This window comes from Ictalurus punctatus, chromosome 22, assembly GCF_001660625.3.
Source record: "Ictalurus punctatus breed USDA103 chromosome 22, Coco_2.0, whole genome shotgun sequence".
NCBI classification, from domain to species: Eukaryota; Metazoa; Chordata; class Actinopteri; order Siluriformes; family Ictaluridae; genus Ictalurus; species Ictalurus punctatus.
The window spans coordinates 6,941,961-6,959,739 of NC_030437.2; the positions used below are offsets into that span (position 1 = coordinate 6,941,961).

General features: G+C 40.3%; 1 protein-coding gene across 2 annotated transcripts; it reads right to left on the minus strand.

Annotated features, from left to right (window-relative positions):
• Nucleotides 1-1,350: 1,350 nt before the first annotated feature.
• ubac1 (UBA domain containing 1) lies at nt 1,351-17,016 on the minus strand. Of its 2 annotated transcripts, XR_008393207.1 has the most exons (11): nt 16,509-17,016; nt 13,563-13,683; nt 13,358-13,431; nt 12,513-12,620; nt 12,051-12,153; nt 11,832-11,940; nt 10,660-11,098; nt 10,396-10,482; nt 9,246-9,384; nt 3,434-3,575; nt 1,351-2,925 (listed from the first exon to the last, which is right to left on the minus strand). XR_008393207.1 is itself a non-coding variant. In XM_017452525.3 (10 exons), exons 1-10 carry the CDS (start codon nt 16,644-16,646, stop codon nt 7,962-7,964), a joined length of 1,434 nt encoding a protein of 477 aa, XP_017308014.2. In that variant the 5' UTR covers nt 16,647-17,015; the 3' UTR covers nt 3,587-7,961. The 2 variants fall into 2 exon arrangements, 1 of the variants encoding a protein (XP_017308014.2); XM_017452525.3 differs by lacking the exons at nt 1,351-2,925; nt 3,434-3,575 and adding an exon at nt 3,587-8,077 and having other exon boundaries at nt 16,509-17,015.
• Nucleotides 17,017-17,779: the final 763 nt, after the last annotated feature.

Consider the following 17,779-nt stretch of genomic DNA (forward strand, 5'->3'; position numbering starts at 1 on the left):
AAAACTCCATAAGATGATATGAGGAAGAAACATTGAGAGGAACCAGACTTAGAAGGGAACCCATCCTCATCTGGGTGACAACGGATAGTGTAGCACAAGCTCAAGATATTTTCATGTTTTATTCTACGACATCTTTTAAAGCTTTTACATGGCTTGAAAAAGGCGGTTGCTAACAAGTGGCTAAATGGGTCTACGGAGTTTAACGGGGATATTAAACGTCATTACTCCGAACAGGAAAACTCATCTACTACAGTCTCGCTGTGTTCATACTCACGCTCTTGCAAACTATTCCAACTCAAACGTTCCGACTTGTAGATTTATCAATAAATAGTATTTTCCAATTGTAGTGTTTTTTGTTTTTAAATAAAGAATGAAAGAGTTGTGGGAAGCTTAGCGGTGGTGTAGTTTGTTTATAGGCTAACTTTTGCTTTTTACTTCTGTGGATTGTATTTAGGCTTCAAAATTCATAAAAAGTTGTGTCCATTTGTGAAGATATTCTTGATGAACAAAACGTGTAAGAATCATAAACGTTTGTCGGTCACAGGGATTATTTTCTCCAGTAATCTAAAAACCGATGGAGAAATCCTACTGGATTTTTGTTGAGGGGAACCAGCGTGATGCTAACTTCCGGGTTGGCCTACAAAAATACGTCATGCCTGCAACACTCCATAAAAAAAAAATAGTCAAGGACAGTTTAGCCTGTACTGTGAGGTAAGCGAAATGCTATTGGCTATTTAAAAAGGGGGAGGAGTCACTCCATATGTCTCACCCTGACGTCCTGTTTCAGTGGAAATTACGTTAACACATCGAATAATGCCTTTCAAGGCACTTCAAGCGGACTATTTACTTTCATTGGAATTAAGAGAACCAAACCATGTTCCAGCATGACAATACCCCAAACACAAAGCGAGCTCCATGGAGACATGGTTTGCCAAGGTTGGAGTGGAAGAACTCAAGCCCTGATCTCAAGCCCACTAAACATCTTTGGGGTGAATTGGAATATCGTCTTCCACCCCACTACTCCTTGTCTGACATAGTGCTGGCCGGCAAATAAATCACAGGGTTATAATAATGCCATCATTCTGACACTTTACCATTGCTGTAGTATAGTGGACACTCCATATAATCTAAAAACAACAATGAACAGTTTTAATAGACGTGCTCAGAGGTGGGAAGTACACACACTTTCTAGTAACTTGCTACTTGAGTAGTCTTCTCATTGTGATACTTTATTACTCTTGCTCAAGTAATTATTAACATTATTACTTTTACTGTTACTTGAGTAATTATTTTTATAAGTAGTTTTACTTGTACTGGAGTAAAACCTTTGGCTACTTTTCACTATCCACCTCCAAACATGGTGTTAATTAACAAAGAAAAACATAAATATTTATTAGGTGTAGCTTTCTGTAACATTTCTTTTAAATTTGTGTAAGGAGTCTCCAGTGTTACAGCACTTTGTAATGGTTTTCCACCATGGGAAAGCCTTTTTCTGTAGGTTTTTTATTATTATTATTATTATTATTATTATTATTATTAATATTATTCAAGAGGAAGAAAAAGGGGGCTGAAGAGAACATGACCTTTTATAGCTGCTGAAACAGACACGATGACAGGAACTAACTTCCACAACATTGTTTGTAAGTAAACCGTTAAAAAGCATGACGTGTCATTTATGAGTAAATTGCTGTCGTAAAAATGAATTTCTGTGGTATATGAGAATTAAAACACTTTGGGGCATTCTTCCATTCATTTTCAGTAACCGCTTTATCCTGGTCAGGGTTGTGGTGGAGTGTAGTTTGGGAACGCTGGATGTGAAGCAGGAATACGTTCTGGATGGGATGCCAGTTCATCGCAGGGCACCATGCTCACACACACACACCTTCACATCTTAGCAGTAATTTATCTTAACTAGTTCACCTACTGGCATGTTTTTGGGAAGTGGGAGGAAACCGGAAAACACGGATCAGGCCATGCCGTAATATGAAAATAACACACTTCAGTCTACAGAGTATGCGGTTTAATCAAACCTAAGTGGCGTATTTTACGTATGTCCTGGACTGGGAGAGGTACAGTCCAGAGTGCTCCTTGGTCTGTTCAGAGGACATTCTTGTTCCTTCTGTTATCGCAGACTTTTACAGAGAGACCTCGGACTGGCCTGCTCCCAGGACAAGAGGTAGACCAAGTCAGACGGGTGGTCTGGCTTCAGGAGATGCCCGTTGCGGGGCGGTGGGGGGATTGGTTAAATAACTCTCTTTGTTGAGCTGTACATTCACTCCTGCTGTCTGATGAAATGCTAGTGTCTGATCCTGACACTGTGATGGTCCTGCCTCCGGATCTGCCTGATCCATCCTGTTCATACTGAACACTGATGGAATTTGATTTTATAGTAAACAGACATAGAAGAATAATCTGGTGTCACCCAGAAAAAGACACATTCCCTTTTAAGGTTGGTTTCTCTCAAGTTTTCTTCCTCGTGTCATCTCAGGGAGATTTCCTTGCCATCGGCGTCTCTGACACTTTCATTCTTTGCCCAAACACTTGAGTCTGCACAAAGAACCGTGTGTATTATTCAAAGTAAAACAAAACAAGCTATACAAAAAAATCTGAATGAGTCGTGTCATTCAATTCCTGTTTCTTTACTCAGTAGCACTTCCTGGTCAAGGACTTATACGTACACAGTTTCCATTCTGTCTCCACGAAGTCTTGCCACTCATTCTAACTGCCACTAACATTTTTGACTATGCTTTTTTTTTAATCATGTTAAATAAAACCTTCACACATGCATCCTCACGCCTCTCCTGAAGCTGGTTAGTTCCCCGTCTTGCTCTCTCCTCTTCTTCATGTTTTTCTTTCCTCTTTCGGTATCCCGATTTTGTCCGCACCATCTCTTGCCATCTACCTGAAGCATGTAACGTCTCACAACTGTAAAGCGTGAATAATCCACAAACGTCTTAAGGGGACACACACATGCACTTGGCACAGTCTGAGGGCATTCATTATAGCACGCTTCTTAATAGATTATTGTGCAAAGAGGACATTTAAATACCAAAATCATACAGGAAAGGATGGGGTTCTGCTGGACCCCTTGTCTAAACAGGGCCCTTCGAATCGTCCTGATCTCTCAAAACCCCCCAAAAAAAAGTCCTCCTGGGAAGTTGTAATTATGACATCAGCTGCGTTTAAAGTCACTTTGGTCAGAGCAAGATGGCGGTGTACCTTCTCTTAATTAACTACAAAAATACAGCCAGCTTTTTTTTTTAACTCTACTTCTAGAAAATGAAGAACAAAGAATGTGCATCAGGTGTGTTCTTCTTTTTCTTTTAAATGTTTTTAATCAATTCATGAAGCTGCAGTGAACTTCATTACATATTACATCGTAATTGTAGTGCTATCGGATATCGTACAGGCAATTAGCTTTCAACGAACTTACCATCAACTACAGATGTTGCAACCACTGATTCCACCATGTTTTCTCAAACTCTGGGCACAAAGAAAATCCCGAAGTTTCCCCACTCGTAATCACGACTTTGTGGTCCGTTCATGTGCGCACCATCAGTCACGACTCTACCCTGCTTCAAAGAAACCACATGAAACGTTTCATAAATGTCAAACCCTTTTATTTGTAATAATACAAAACAAGGCTTTCAACTTACGTACTGTAGATAAGTGTAGAGTGAACACATTAATGTGAAAAAAAAAACACAAATTTTTTGTTCACATTGCTTGAGTTGAAAGAACAGAGATTCTTCACGTATAGGAAGCTGTAATTCGTTGTTGCGTCTGTGACACGAATCGTTAAATATGAGCAACACACAATCAAGCGTATCAACTCGGCGTTTCTAACACGATGAAAACCCCGAGCTTAAAGTGATACTGCTGTATACAACCTTTTTTTATTATTTTTTTTATTTTTAACAAAAACAGAATAAATCTTTAAGCATGAAGCAGCACTAAGGTTTTACAGAGATTTCACATTAGATTATTAGACACAGTGGGATTGTAAACACACAGCAATGAGAAATCGATACTATTGTGATGACGACATTCTGTAATGAAAACCGTTCTGAACGGAGAGTGAAGGAGTATTGCATATTGCTTAGAACGTTGACTGGCGCGGAGAATGATTTCAAACACTGATGATTGTTCGTTTAAAATACAAAAAATTAAATAAAAAACCCTCTCTGAAGTAAGACTGACGCCACATTTCTACCAAGGAGGAAAAACAATGAAAAGTGGTTATGTTGCATTGCTAAGACATTAAGGCGAAGTCTTATGGGAGTCTTTCTTAAAAACCAGTTGACGAACTATTCGGATGTATTAAAACGACACGAAACGGATCAGGAGAATAAATAGGACACGCTGGTACTTAAGAGTGTTTAAATAAATCCGAATATTACACTAAATCAATGTTATCTTGCTAAACGTTCAGTCCCGCCATTGTTCACTCATTAAACACATTGCAGACAGTAGATCTTCTCCCTGCTGTTGATCTCTAAACCCCCTGAGCAAACACAGCAAAATCCATTTCAAATCCTGAATGAGTCTGGAAAAAGAAAAAAAGAAAAAAGAAAAAAGAACACCCCCCCCCCCAAAAAAAAAAAAAAAAAAAACAAAGGAGGAGGAAAAGAAGTGAAATTCAGCACACACGTTCACATCACAACCAAAACGAGAGAAGACATTATGATTACTTTGGTATCCAAGTGTTCTGATAAAGGGAAATTAATCCACAAGCCAACTAAAGCAATCACAAGTACAATTATTTTCATCTCAATGGATAATAATGGATTTTAGTCCGTAGTGTCATGCACACTCTGTTAATAGGTAGGTGCTTTGGATTTCCTAAAGAAATGTGGGTTTGAGATACTTTTCCGATATGTTTCAGATACTTCCTTTCAAATTCTGACAAAAAGTCTTTTGTTTAGTTTTTTCCCCCCGACCTTCAAAAATATCTACTATGTGAAGTGCCGGCTAATACTGACCACACTGAATTTTCTGTTTTAGTATCGTACTACGACTGTGATATGAACTTGTCGGTTCGCTGCCTACAAACTGTAATGTCAGGTAAACATGCCACAAATAAAAACTAAATGAGACACGTGACCTGACATACAGAGCACAAATCCTTTCTTTGTTGTTCCTAACAGGTTTTTCTAACCTGTACCAAGCGACAGGATTCGAACGGAGCGGATCCAATTTACAGAAGCCGGGTGTTTCAATAAACACAAGTGTAAATGAAATATCCCGCCTTGCGCCTAGACCTTCACATCTGAAATTCAAACCAAATAAGATTGGACGAAAAGCCAAATATGTACTCTGTTACAGACCAGGAGGTCTGTGTTTTAGTCAGAGGAAACGTCCGTGCACACCATACCGTAGCCGGCTTTTCACGTCTTTTACGTACGGCTCAGAAATAAACTCGGGGATGGAATCTGGGATGGAAAGGGGAGCTTAAATTTCCAGGTAATTGAATCATCTGGGAAATTAGTGCCGCTGCAGAGTTCTCTCCGAACAAGGGAGCGATAAGTCAGAAACGTTTCTGCAGAGACGTTAGTGAGACCTGCTGTTTTCTTCCTTTGCATATTAGATTTTCCGGGCTTGAGTGAAACTGATGCAGATGCATTGCGGAGTTGAAATGAAGGAGAAAACATCCTGAAAGAGCACCAGAATTGTCACAAGCTATAGGTTACGTGGCAACGTCACAAATGCATACACTCTCAGGAAAAAAAAAAAATTTACCCTCAAGGGGACGCCTTCAATACAGTTGAGGTCATGAGTTTACATATGCCTTGCAGTATGTAAGCTTGCAAAATATTATTAATTAAAAAAATTAATTAAAAACATGGATCATAAAAATCGCATATTTTTTATTTAGTTCTGCCCTGAATCAGCTATTTCACATAACAGATGTTTACATATAGTCCATGAGACACAGTACTAACTGAATTTACACAAATTAATGACTGTGTTTATGTTTTGTGCCAGTTGTTCACGAGTCGTTTGTTTGTTCTGAGCAGTTAAACTGCTCACTGTTCTTCAGAAAAATCCTGCAGGTCCTGCACATTCTTTACTTTTCCTGCATCTGCATATTTGACCCCTTTCCAAAAGCGGCTATATGATGTCGAGATCCACACTGAGGGCAACTGAGGGACTCGTACACGACTATTACCAAAGGTGCAAACATTCACTGATGCTCAAGAAGGCAACACGTTAAGAGCCAGGGGGGTGTAAACTTTTGAACAGGATGATCAGTGTAAACTGTTATCATTTTATCTTCTGGGAAACATGTAAATGTCTTACGTAGCTTCTGAAGGGCAGTGCTAAATGAAAAAAAATAAGAACTTTGAACAAAATAATAAGAATTTACACCGATCATCCTGTTCAAAAGTTTACACCCCCCTGGCTCTTAATGTATCGCGTTGCCTTCTTGAGCATCAGTGAACGTTTGCACCTTATGTAATAGTCGCGTACGAGTCCCTCGGTCGTCCTCAGTGTGAAAAGATAGATCTCACCATCCTTGTTGGAAAGGGGTCAAATATGCAGAAGATGCTGGAAAAGCAAAGAATGTGCAGGACCTGCAGGATTTTTCTGAAGCTTAACTGCTCAGCACAAACAAAGGACTCGTGAACAATTAACACAAAACATAAACACAGTCGTTGATCATCCAGGTAACGACACACAGTATTAAGAATCGAGCGTGTGTAAACTTTTGAACTGGTCTATTTGTGTAAATTCAGTTATTATTGTGTCTTGTGGACTACATGTAAACATCTGTTATGTGAAATAGCTGATTCAGGGCAGAACTAAATAAGACAACAAAATGCAATTTTTTATGATCCCTCTTTTATTATTTTTCAGATTCTGTAAGGCGTACGTAACCTCAACTGTCTGTACCTTTCAACTTGAAACATACCTTTAATAATGATTTAAGGTACATAAAATATATAATAAAAGTCTGAAAGGTCCACTACAAGCGCCTTTCTAGGTAAAATATACACACTAAAAAGGTACAAAAGTTGAACCCTTGAAGGTATCACCTCGACAACAAGGAATGGTAAACATTATTACCATTTTTTTCCTGACAGTGTACGACTTACACAGACCTGAAATTAGAGGTCGCATTACTTCTGATGGCACAACACCGAGCACATTGGGATTGTACAGTGTTTCTGAAGCTGTCAGATAAAGCAGCTCATACAGACGTCAAATGAAATATGATGCGTTTTGTTCGTGTTTGTTTTACAGCAGAAAACAGTACCAGTAACTTTAGTTTCACGTACTGTACTCTAAATCAATATAACGCGGTTAGACGTCAGGCATCTCATCCTGGAAACATGGATTCTGATGAAATGTAACCATGTGAAGAGACTAATAAGACGCTCTTTGAAACAATGTGAAACATCTGAAAGTGTTTTCCTGAAGTGTAAACAATTTTTTTTTTTTTTTTGCTCTGGATACCTTATGTTAATTTACATCATGGAGAAAGTATACAAAATAAAATATGTCATTAATAGAATTAAAAACAGCTCATAAAATGTGTAAAAAAAAAAAAAAAAAAAAAAAAAAAAAAATTGTGAAGCTAGCATTTATCAGTTAAGTTACTGTTTACATCTGTTGTTGTTGTTGTTTTTTTTACAAGTGTTCTGTCAGTTATAAATAGATATATTTATCTGTATAATATTCAAAACTGAAAAATTCTCATCCTGTTATTATTGTTACATTCATTGCTCGCTATAACTCTGCAACATAAACCATACCAGCCACACAATCACACTCACACAGACATACACATATATATGTGTGTGTGTATATATATATATATATATATATATATATATATATATATATATATATATATATATATATATATACACACACACACACACACACACACACACACACACACACACACACACATACACACACACTTCCCTTATTAGTGAATAAGCCTAAGATGTGCTTTATGTGCGGTTGAGCGTCTGGAAGATTCTGGATATCTGGAGCATGACAGGGCCGGTCTCAGGGTCATTCATCCACTGTGTGCTGTTCAGAGGATTCTCCAGCATGTCCTCAAACGCTGCAAGCCAAAAACGCAATGCGACGCCAGGATTAAAAACAACACCACAAAACAACCAGCAGTCAACATCAGTAAACGTCCTGTCTGGCAAACAAGCAGTGGATTCTGAGACACCTGCTTTTCAGTACCGCGCTTCATCAAAATCAGTCACGTTGCAGAGGGTCAACAACGGGGTCAGCTTACAAGGCACTGAACAGACATGAAATAGCAAAACAGAGCCAACAATGCAGTAAACTGAGAAGACGGCTCATCTCAAGAGCGCACATGACCCCCAGCAACACTAACTAACACCGGGCCTCGTTTAATCGAATACACATGAATTTCGTCACAGATCATTCCCTGGAGAATTTACAGAAGACACTCGTCATGCTTGTGTTTGCATAAATTACGGCAGACTCACGAATATGAACCTTCAAAAGGTACAACTAGTGAGTCACTGCAACTTTATATATGAATTACACTGTCAAGTTTATATACATTACTTATTATTATTATTATTATTATTATTACGCAGACAAATTTCATTTAAAAATATTGTGAATATTAACTGGTTCATATTAATGACCCAAAACAAAGGTGTTTAATAAAACAAATAAGACTACACAATCAGAAAAATAATAATAATAATAATGGCACCCTATACAAGGAGGAACGAGGAAGAGTTAGCATGTGCCTGTGTTAGCCAAGGTACTGCAGTGGTTGAGCTGTAGTTATAATTTAATTGCATATTTTAGCCTTTCATTCTTAATTGAAAAATATGACTTCCATCCTAGTTATTCTGTGGCTTACAAAACAGCACTTGATCCAGCACCTCCTATTATTATTATTAGTTTTTATTATTATTATTATCATATTGTGTGCACAACTTAATGAAAATGAAGACACGAGACACTAAATCTAGGTCACGAAAGCACAACGTGTGTGAAGGATATAGACTACTTTAATCACGCTGAATTAATAAAATAAGGCCAACGTTTTTTCGTTAATATGATGCGCTCTCCTGTAAAGAAATGTGCATGTGACTTGTACGTGTTTCACTATTTAGTTGTTATTTACGCACAGCTTTAATAAATTATTGTGATAAAATGAGGCCGAATTTGAAAAAAGGAAGAAGAAAATAAAAACAGACACAGTTTGTTATCGCCAAAAGACGTGTAAACAGACTTACCCAGCAGTGTTTTAGGGTTTGTGAGGCCGAGCTGGACCACAGGATTCTCCAGTATGGCTTGAAACAGAGGGCTATTAGTGTCGATGCCCTTATCGAGGTCCTCAGGTGAAGGCTTTCTGTCACCGAGCAACCATTCACACTGCGTAAGGTCAAAGGGTGAAAAGCAGACAGATCTAATCTGTGTTAAAATACATCAATAACTCTGCATTGTTCTTTTATTCAGCACCGATTGTATGTTATTGTTTTCAGTACATCTAGGACTATTTCCGTTACTAAACGACTAACGTATAAATATCCTTAATAATCATCATTGAACAGCCCGAGCTGTTCATTAAAAGAGAATTATTTCTGCAGGCTACATAAAAAGTTCATAAAGGCGTCGTAAAAGCATTTGTATTGCTTCGTAAAAAATTGATGCCTTTCTGAACTTTTTGGAGCTTGAAAGTTTTGGTTACTTGGACTGAGAATGGAGGGACAGAAATCTCCCAGGTTTCATTAAAAATGTCTTCATTTGTGTTCCGAAGATGAACGAAAGGCTTATGGGTTTGGAACGACATGAGGGTGAGTAACTGATGACAGAATTTTCATTTTTGGGTGAACTATCCCTTTAAGGAAGCCACAAGATTCTAAATCATGGTCATGAAATTGTGTGTGTGTGTGTGTGTGTGTGTGTGTGTGTGTGTGTGTGTGTGTGTGTGTGTGTGATAGTCTATTTTATCGTGCTTTTTAATTCGCTAATTTGATTTGTCGAATATGCACTCACAGTTTTAAAGAATCAGCTGGTCCAGCACTCATCTGCAATGCTTACAACTCATTTTAAATGGTGATCATATTTTATCCATTGAATAAATTTGGGCTTTGAAGAAGCAATGTCTCAGATTAGGATGCTCTATACATAGCGTAGCATCACATATTGTGGTTACACAAACTATCAGACAGTGGCACCTTGCTTGAGACAACAACCCGCATGAAAATGGCCTCTGTTTTCGGAAAACCCCGCCCCACATGCGTAAATGGTACGACGGCGCTTAATTCCATAGCTACTTTCGATGTGTTTGACTTCAGTATTAATTCCTCACTAAGCGTGCGTAACAGAACTCTGAATACGGCTATCTTCAAAATGTCCTAAATCTTTGAGTGAGTGACTTACAGCAGCGTCCTGTTGATTATTATTGACCCGGAGGGCGTCGATCACTTCCTTCTCATCAAACCCCATCTCCATCAGTGCGATCACTGCCTGCACATAGCACACAGAGGTGAGCAATTCAATTATTTCTAAATATTTCCAACAAAAAAACAGAATTACAATGTAAAATTCTGTTTACAGCCAAAGCGTAAAAGCTACGTAAAGTCAGGAAGAAACCAAACTTTCACCGAATGTAAAAACCAACCTCTTTTGGAACACGGCACTAACCCGTGAGTCCGGCCTGAACTCTCGCTTCCTCCGGATCCTCTTGAAGATCTCTGTCAGCTCGTCCTGCTTGGCCTCCTCTGAGCTGGACTGGGAGGAGGTGACTGCCTGAAGGGCTGGACCTGAGGGAGACGGACCTGCAGACGCTGCAGACGCAGAGGCAGCTGCTGGAGACCCAGAAGCAGCTGCTGCAGACCCAGAAGCAGCTGCTGCAGACCCAGAGGCAGCTGCTGCAGACGCAGAGGCAGCTGCTGCAGACCCAGAGGCAGCTGCTGCAGACCCAGAGGCAGCTGCTGCAGACCCAGAGGCAGCTGCTGCAGACCCAGAGGCAGCTGCTGCAGATCCGGCTGCTCCTTGAGCTTCCTGGCCTGGCAGGGGCATGTCGACTGTGGGGTCGTCCACATGCTCGATCAGCCATTCCATCGCCTGCGTCACAGACATGCTGTGAGGGAAGTGACTGTGATTAGTGCATATGAACCAGCTAAAACAGATTATTTGGTATTCCATAGAAATGACAGTTGAACATCCCTGTAGTGTTTCAGTGTTGTTTTGTTGCTTTTCAGTCCTGTTACACTTCCAGGGCTTTACTTAAACCGCACACCCTAGTCTGACGTGCAGCTTACAGCAAGTAAGTTCACATTAAAGTGCACCTATTATGGTTTTGAAACGTGCTTAATTTTGTTTTAAAGGTCTCATACAATAGATTTACATGCATCCGAGGTCGAAAAACACTTTAACGTGCTCATAATTTAAATCTAATTTAAATTAGAATGATTCATTCTAAACTCCTCCTTTCAGAGAGCATACTCTTCTCTGATTGGTCAGATGTCCCAGTCTGTTGTGATTGGTCTACTGCTGCCAGCGTGTGTCGAAAAGGAAACGCCCACTACCATAACGGGTTTCCGCTCCGTCTGTCAGCAAGCAGCAGATGAAGACCAGAGGCGGGGCTTTTTGTTACAAACCTGCGTAGGTTAGTACAGGAAGTAAAGTCTGGAATCACTAATGGCTCGTTTCAGGAACCGGTTCCTTCTTTTGGGACTCAATAACTCTGATCGTCGTGCACTTTGATTTTTGAAACTTTTCAGACTTTTTACATTCACAAACAGCAAGCTCTAATAGGTGCACTTTAACTAGCAAACAAAGATTAAGGACACACAGAGTGAGTGTATGCTCACTGGTTTAGGCGCAGTGCCTTGACCGCACGGCTCTCTGGGAAACCCATCTCGGTCAGCTGCTGCAGGGCATTTTCATCCACACGCTCCTCATCATCCTCATCCAACATGGCTGAAATAAACAGACAGAGAATCGATAAGGGGAAAGATTTCTGACAAGAGCTGTGAAGCGAAGCGAAATCATTTAACCCGGCATTATTTCATCCGGTTTTATACACTTACCGTTAGCCTTTTTGAAGAGCTCGACAGCATCTGGATTCAACGCGAGGAGTTTCTGCGCTACCTCAATGAGCGACACCAGAATTTTCCTCAGTTCAGTCTGGAACTAGTGACATAATAACATACAAAACAATACAAAACAGAATTTCACTTTCTCAAACAAAAGTAATGATCGCTGGAAGTTGCACAAGTATAGCTAAAAACAGTCATCATCTTTTATTTATTTATTTAATCGATCGCAATTATACAGTCGATGAAGTGACAAAATAGCTGTTGTAGCTCATTGTTTTATTATTTTAGCATTTCAAAACTATCTTTGGTTGCACATTGTACACGATCTATAAGCCTGTATTCCTTCAGAATCTGCAAATCAGAATAAAACTCAGGTTCTTTTGCCTTACGTTAAAAAAATAAATAAAATTCATTTATAAAAAGTATGTATCCTTTCTAACACATCTCACTCACGTCTCTGATGTTGTGCTGCGTGACGGTGCGGTCGGAGTGGCGAGTGGACAAATTTGCTGTGGCTTTGAGGATAGCGTCTTTATCTGGAGCCTTGCTGTCCTGCTTCTTCTGCCAGTGCACGGGGGGGGGGACAAAAAAACAAAAAACAAAAGAAGACAGACTGAATCAATTCTGCGTGAGCAAAGTGATATACGGGTTTGACCGAATTCACAATAAATAGCGGTTATACCGTGGTCTGTCCGAATACCCCATTCCGATTGGCTGGAAGGTGTGCGTTCAAAACGTATACCGCACAGGTAGCTCCAGTCAGTTTAATCAACGTTCCAAATTAATGCGCTGCTTATAAATAACTGTAACCATAGTAACATATAGCGAAACTCACAGCTTCGTTATTAGTATAGATGCGGCACAGACGCCGGTAATTCACACACGCACAATCTCGCTCGCTCTCTCTAATAATTATTTATTAGAATTCATTCAAATAACTGTAATCTTATCGCACTACTTTCTCTCCGTATATGATTTAGAGCAGAATTCTAGATCTAACGACCCGTATATAAAATAACCAACGAAAATTAAGCGTTATTTTTATCCTTTCGTTCACATTTTGCGCTGCGAACATAAGTGACGGCTTTAACTCGTCGACGCTGGCAAGTGACCGAGGTATAAGCGGGAAAATCCACGTCTAGGTGGACGTTCCACGGTTTTAATGCACCCGGCTCCACGTGGGGGTATTGGGGGGTTCTGTGCCTCCATGTCGTACATTAAAATCGTGAAAGGCACACCTAGCTTTGGGATCATCCCTTACGTAATTTTCAGAGATGGTGCAGATCATGGTGGGGTACCTTCTCTTCTGCAGATATGTCGGCCATTTTGGGATGCAGTGGTGGTGCCCTCTTCTTTATCAATAACAAGCAGTCTGAAAAGAAAACAAGCACGTTGAGAAAGAAAAAAAAAAAAAAGCTTCGATCATTAATGTAACGTACTGGAACACGTACGTAGGTTAACGTATTGGAAAATGGGAGAAAGTGTAAAGAATGACGCCGATACCTTTATCTTTAAGGTTTTCGTCTGCGACGGTTTTGGTTTCAGTAAGAATCCTCTCTGTAGCTGCATGAATGAGTTTGTGGTGCGTGATGGTTTTGGGATCCTCTAGACTCCCATGAGTGCACTGTCGATAAAATAAATGACACAATATATAACAACACAATTATAAAACACAATTATATACACACTTAGGGTGTTTTCACATATAGTTTGTTTTAAAAGAGCTGAACCCAGTTCACTTAAAGTAGGGCTGCACGATTATGGTCAAAATGATCATCACGATTATTCTCATCAATATTGAGATCACGATTACTCATTGATTTTAGGGACAACATATTTTTATTGCACTTTCATATTTAAATAAACAGACCGCTGCTTTCACCTCCATGTTGTGCTACATTCCTGCTGATGTATTCATCAAATTAGACTGATCCTTAAAGTGTATCATCTTGTAGAAGCAAAATATAAATAAAATTGTACCCAAAATATAGGATAAGTACAAATAAAAATGCCTTCAACCAAATGAAAATATGCAATCAAATGAAAACAATTCAGGCGAATGCAGAAAAGACAATATCAATTGTGCACAGCATACCTGAACCATTTTATCTACAAAGACTTTTCCTCTCCGGCGTGACGACGTTTAATGTTCCCGACAACGTCTGTAGTGACATTTAGCAACATGTTAGTGTCACGATTTCCCCTCGCGTAAGCGCTGGAGCTCGCAGCTCGCAACTCGCTCTGAAACCCCAAGCGAAGCTCGCAGCGCGAGTTCCGGGTTTTGGCGTTACGATTTGATCTGCAGCGGAGTTTTCTATGAACTTTAAACGTCAATATCGCAGCCGATCATGTTCATGTAATCGCGGGCAGTCAAAATCGTAATCGCGATCGATATTCGATTAATCGTGCAGCCCTAACTTAAAGTGAACCAGAAAGGGAACCGGCCGAAAGTGACCTCAGTCCTTTTGGTGTTCACAATATAGTGGACTCAAAGAGAACCCGGTTCTTTTTTTGGTCCTCTTGAACAATGAAGTGATCTCGGACCCTTTCTTGTTCACACCACAACTTCATAAGAACTCAGACACCACCCAAAATTTCATCCAAGTCATCATAGAAGGGACAGGAATCCTTCATTTCAGTGACCTCTCCACTTCGACGCATTTTGTCACGGGTGCTCGTGTACTTCTGTCGTAGTTTTTTGTTTGTTCGCTTTTTAACTGTTACCCGGCATTGTTGTGCTGTTCTGTTATAGTCTCTTTCCTTCACTTTTTGACAAAACAAAAGAAACACTTTTATGTTCTTATGTGTTGAGGATTTTTGGCGTTTAATGCAATCCTCTTCCCAAATTTCAAGAAGTGCACAGCTGTCCCCCTGAGAGCCACACGACCCCGCGACCTGACATGGTGAAATTTGTGTGTCGTTTTCAGCAGCGACGGAACATGGATCCACAAACAAACCTCTGGAGGTGGTCTGAGTACGGTTCGCTTTTGGGTCCTTTTAGGGAAGTCTGAGATCACTTGGTTTGTTCACATATACATGCTGAAAAACTTCAAGAGCGTTTGGAGGGCTCCCTTATTGTTTTTAAATACTGTTTACAAAACAATAATATGCACGGAGACATTGGAACAAAAAAAAATAATAAAAAAGCTTTTAGTTTGTTCGGCTTCAGAGATGGTTTTGGTCGAAAAATAAATAAATTTGTCTTTGAAATGCACACACAAGTCATGAGTGGAATCTGACGGTTTACAATTCCTCAAGTCGCTAACATCATTACAGCAACACGCAGGGCTCAGGGGACGAGGATCCTTTTCAGTGCGTGTTATATTTAAAGTGCGCCTATTATGGTTTTGAAACGTGCCTAATTTTGTTTTAAAGGTCTTATACAATAGATGTACGTGCATCCAAGGTCGAAAAACACTTTAACGTGCTCATAATATAAATTGCAGCATCACCTTTTTTTCCTCCAGTGTCACAAACGACTCGTTCAATCATCCGTTCTAAACTCCTCCTTTCAGAGAGCATACTCTGGTCTGATTGGTCAGATGTCCCAGTCTGTTGTGATTGGTCTACCGCTGTCGGCGTGTATCAAAAAGGAAACGCCTACTACCATAAGAAGTTTTAGCTCCGTCTGTCAGCGAGCAGACGATGAAGACCAGAGGCGGGGCTTTTTGTTACAAACCTACGTAGGTTAGTACAGGAAGTAAAGTCTGGAGTCACTAACGACTCGTTTCAGCTGTTCAGAATCGATTCCTTCTTTTGGGAGTCAATAACTCCTTTTGTCATGCGCTTTGATTTTTTTTAAACTTTGCAGACGTTTTTACATTCACAAACAGCTCTATAACACACTACATTAAAGGTAATATTTGAAAAACCATAATAGGTGCACTTTAAGGAACGCCGCTGTCTTCGTAATCATTGCTGTTTTGGACATCTTTCTGGTTCAACAGCTGAATAATAATAATAATAATAATAATAATAATAATAATAATAATGATTTAACAGGACTGGATGGAGCTATAGGTCACAGGTTCCCAACCCTGGTCCTGGAGTAGCACCTGTCCTTCCAATGTGAGAGTTTTTTCCTGCATCACATCACATCTCTCTCTCTCTCACACACACACACACACACACACACACACACACACACACACAGTCATGACAAGTCAGGAATAGCTGTCGATTAACTGATGAGTTTGAATGAGGTGTGTTAGAAGCAAGGAAAACCCTCAGATGAGCAGGAGCACATAATCAGCTCCAGTCTTAGCAAGGAGACGGTACAGCTTGGTTAATTATAAATAGCACTGTGTCTACTTGGCTGCTAGGGGTCTAAAAATACACCGCAATGACACTGACAGATCCAGTGGGCCTTACTGAAAGCTGGAGATGAGCCAAGTCAACTAAAAACAACACTTGACAGCTAGTCAAGTTAACTCGCTATACACTACGTACGTGTTTCAGGCATTTCTCCTTCAGCTTCTCTATAGTGGTGTCTTCAGTGACTTCCTCCAGCCACTCCGTGCCCTCCATGGTACAGATGTGGATCTTCAACACGTTCCCTGCGAAGATCTTCTCTTCTTGCACGAACATGGCTGAGGACAGGCTCAGGCTCAGGCTCAGGCTCTGGCTCTGGCTCTAACAGCAGGAGGAGCAGGAGCTCTCCCCCAGAATAAAGGCTCACAGCAGCCGAGCTGTACCGTGGCTAGCGCGCTAACTGTTTATTAGCTATGGCTAAGCTACACTCTCCTTCAACCACACCAGCTCCGGCTAGTTATTGTTATTCGCTCATTATGCATTCCGTAATATATATCCACCCAGCGTGTCCGTCCTTCTAAGCTAAGTCCGTCTACGCAACTTAATATCCTCGGCTCCCCCGAATAGCTCCAGCTAACTGCCGTTTTGTTTCCACCTGTAATACAGCAGCGGCACAGGGAAAAGCAGGGCACCTCATCTGCGCATGCGCGGTTCCTCGTGCTCTACAGTGCACCGTGCAAAAGTCTGCGCCCCCTCTGTTATACTGTATATACTCCTTGCGTCTTAGAATAGAATAGTACTATAAGTGTATATGTTACATACTATACAGGTTTACTATTTATATTATATCTATGCCATGCAGACATTATTATATATTTTTTTTCAATATTTTCCATATTTATTTTATTACTTACTGTACTTTATTTCTTATGTGAGATTCGTGCCTTGTCATAATTTATGTATGCTGCCGGAACACTGTAATTGCCCCTTTAGGTCAATAAAATCTTGTCTTATCTCAAACAATATCCATGATCCATTTCCCATACCGCGTATCCTACACAGGGTCACGGGGAGCCTGGAGCCTATCCCAGGGAACTTGGGACACAAGGCTACACCAGCCCATCACAGGGCACAATCACAAAGACACACACACACACACATACACACACACAGACACACACACACACACACAACGGACAGTTTGGAAACGCCAATCAGCCTACAATGCAGGTCTTTCGACTGGGGGAGGAAATCGAACCCGCAACCCTGGAGGAGCGAAGCAAACGTGCCCCGAGTGTTTACTGCACTGCTGCTAATTCATTATATAATTGCACTGTACAACTTATTGTGAATGCTCTGTTGATACCTACTTGGATACCTACTTTGCTCATATCTGTTTTAACCACTTCACAGTGGCACTTTTATATTTACAGTGCCTCCTGATTTCTTCTGGTGTTGTGTATATCTCA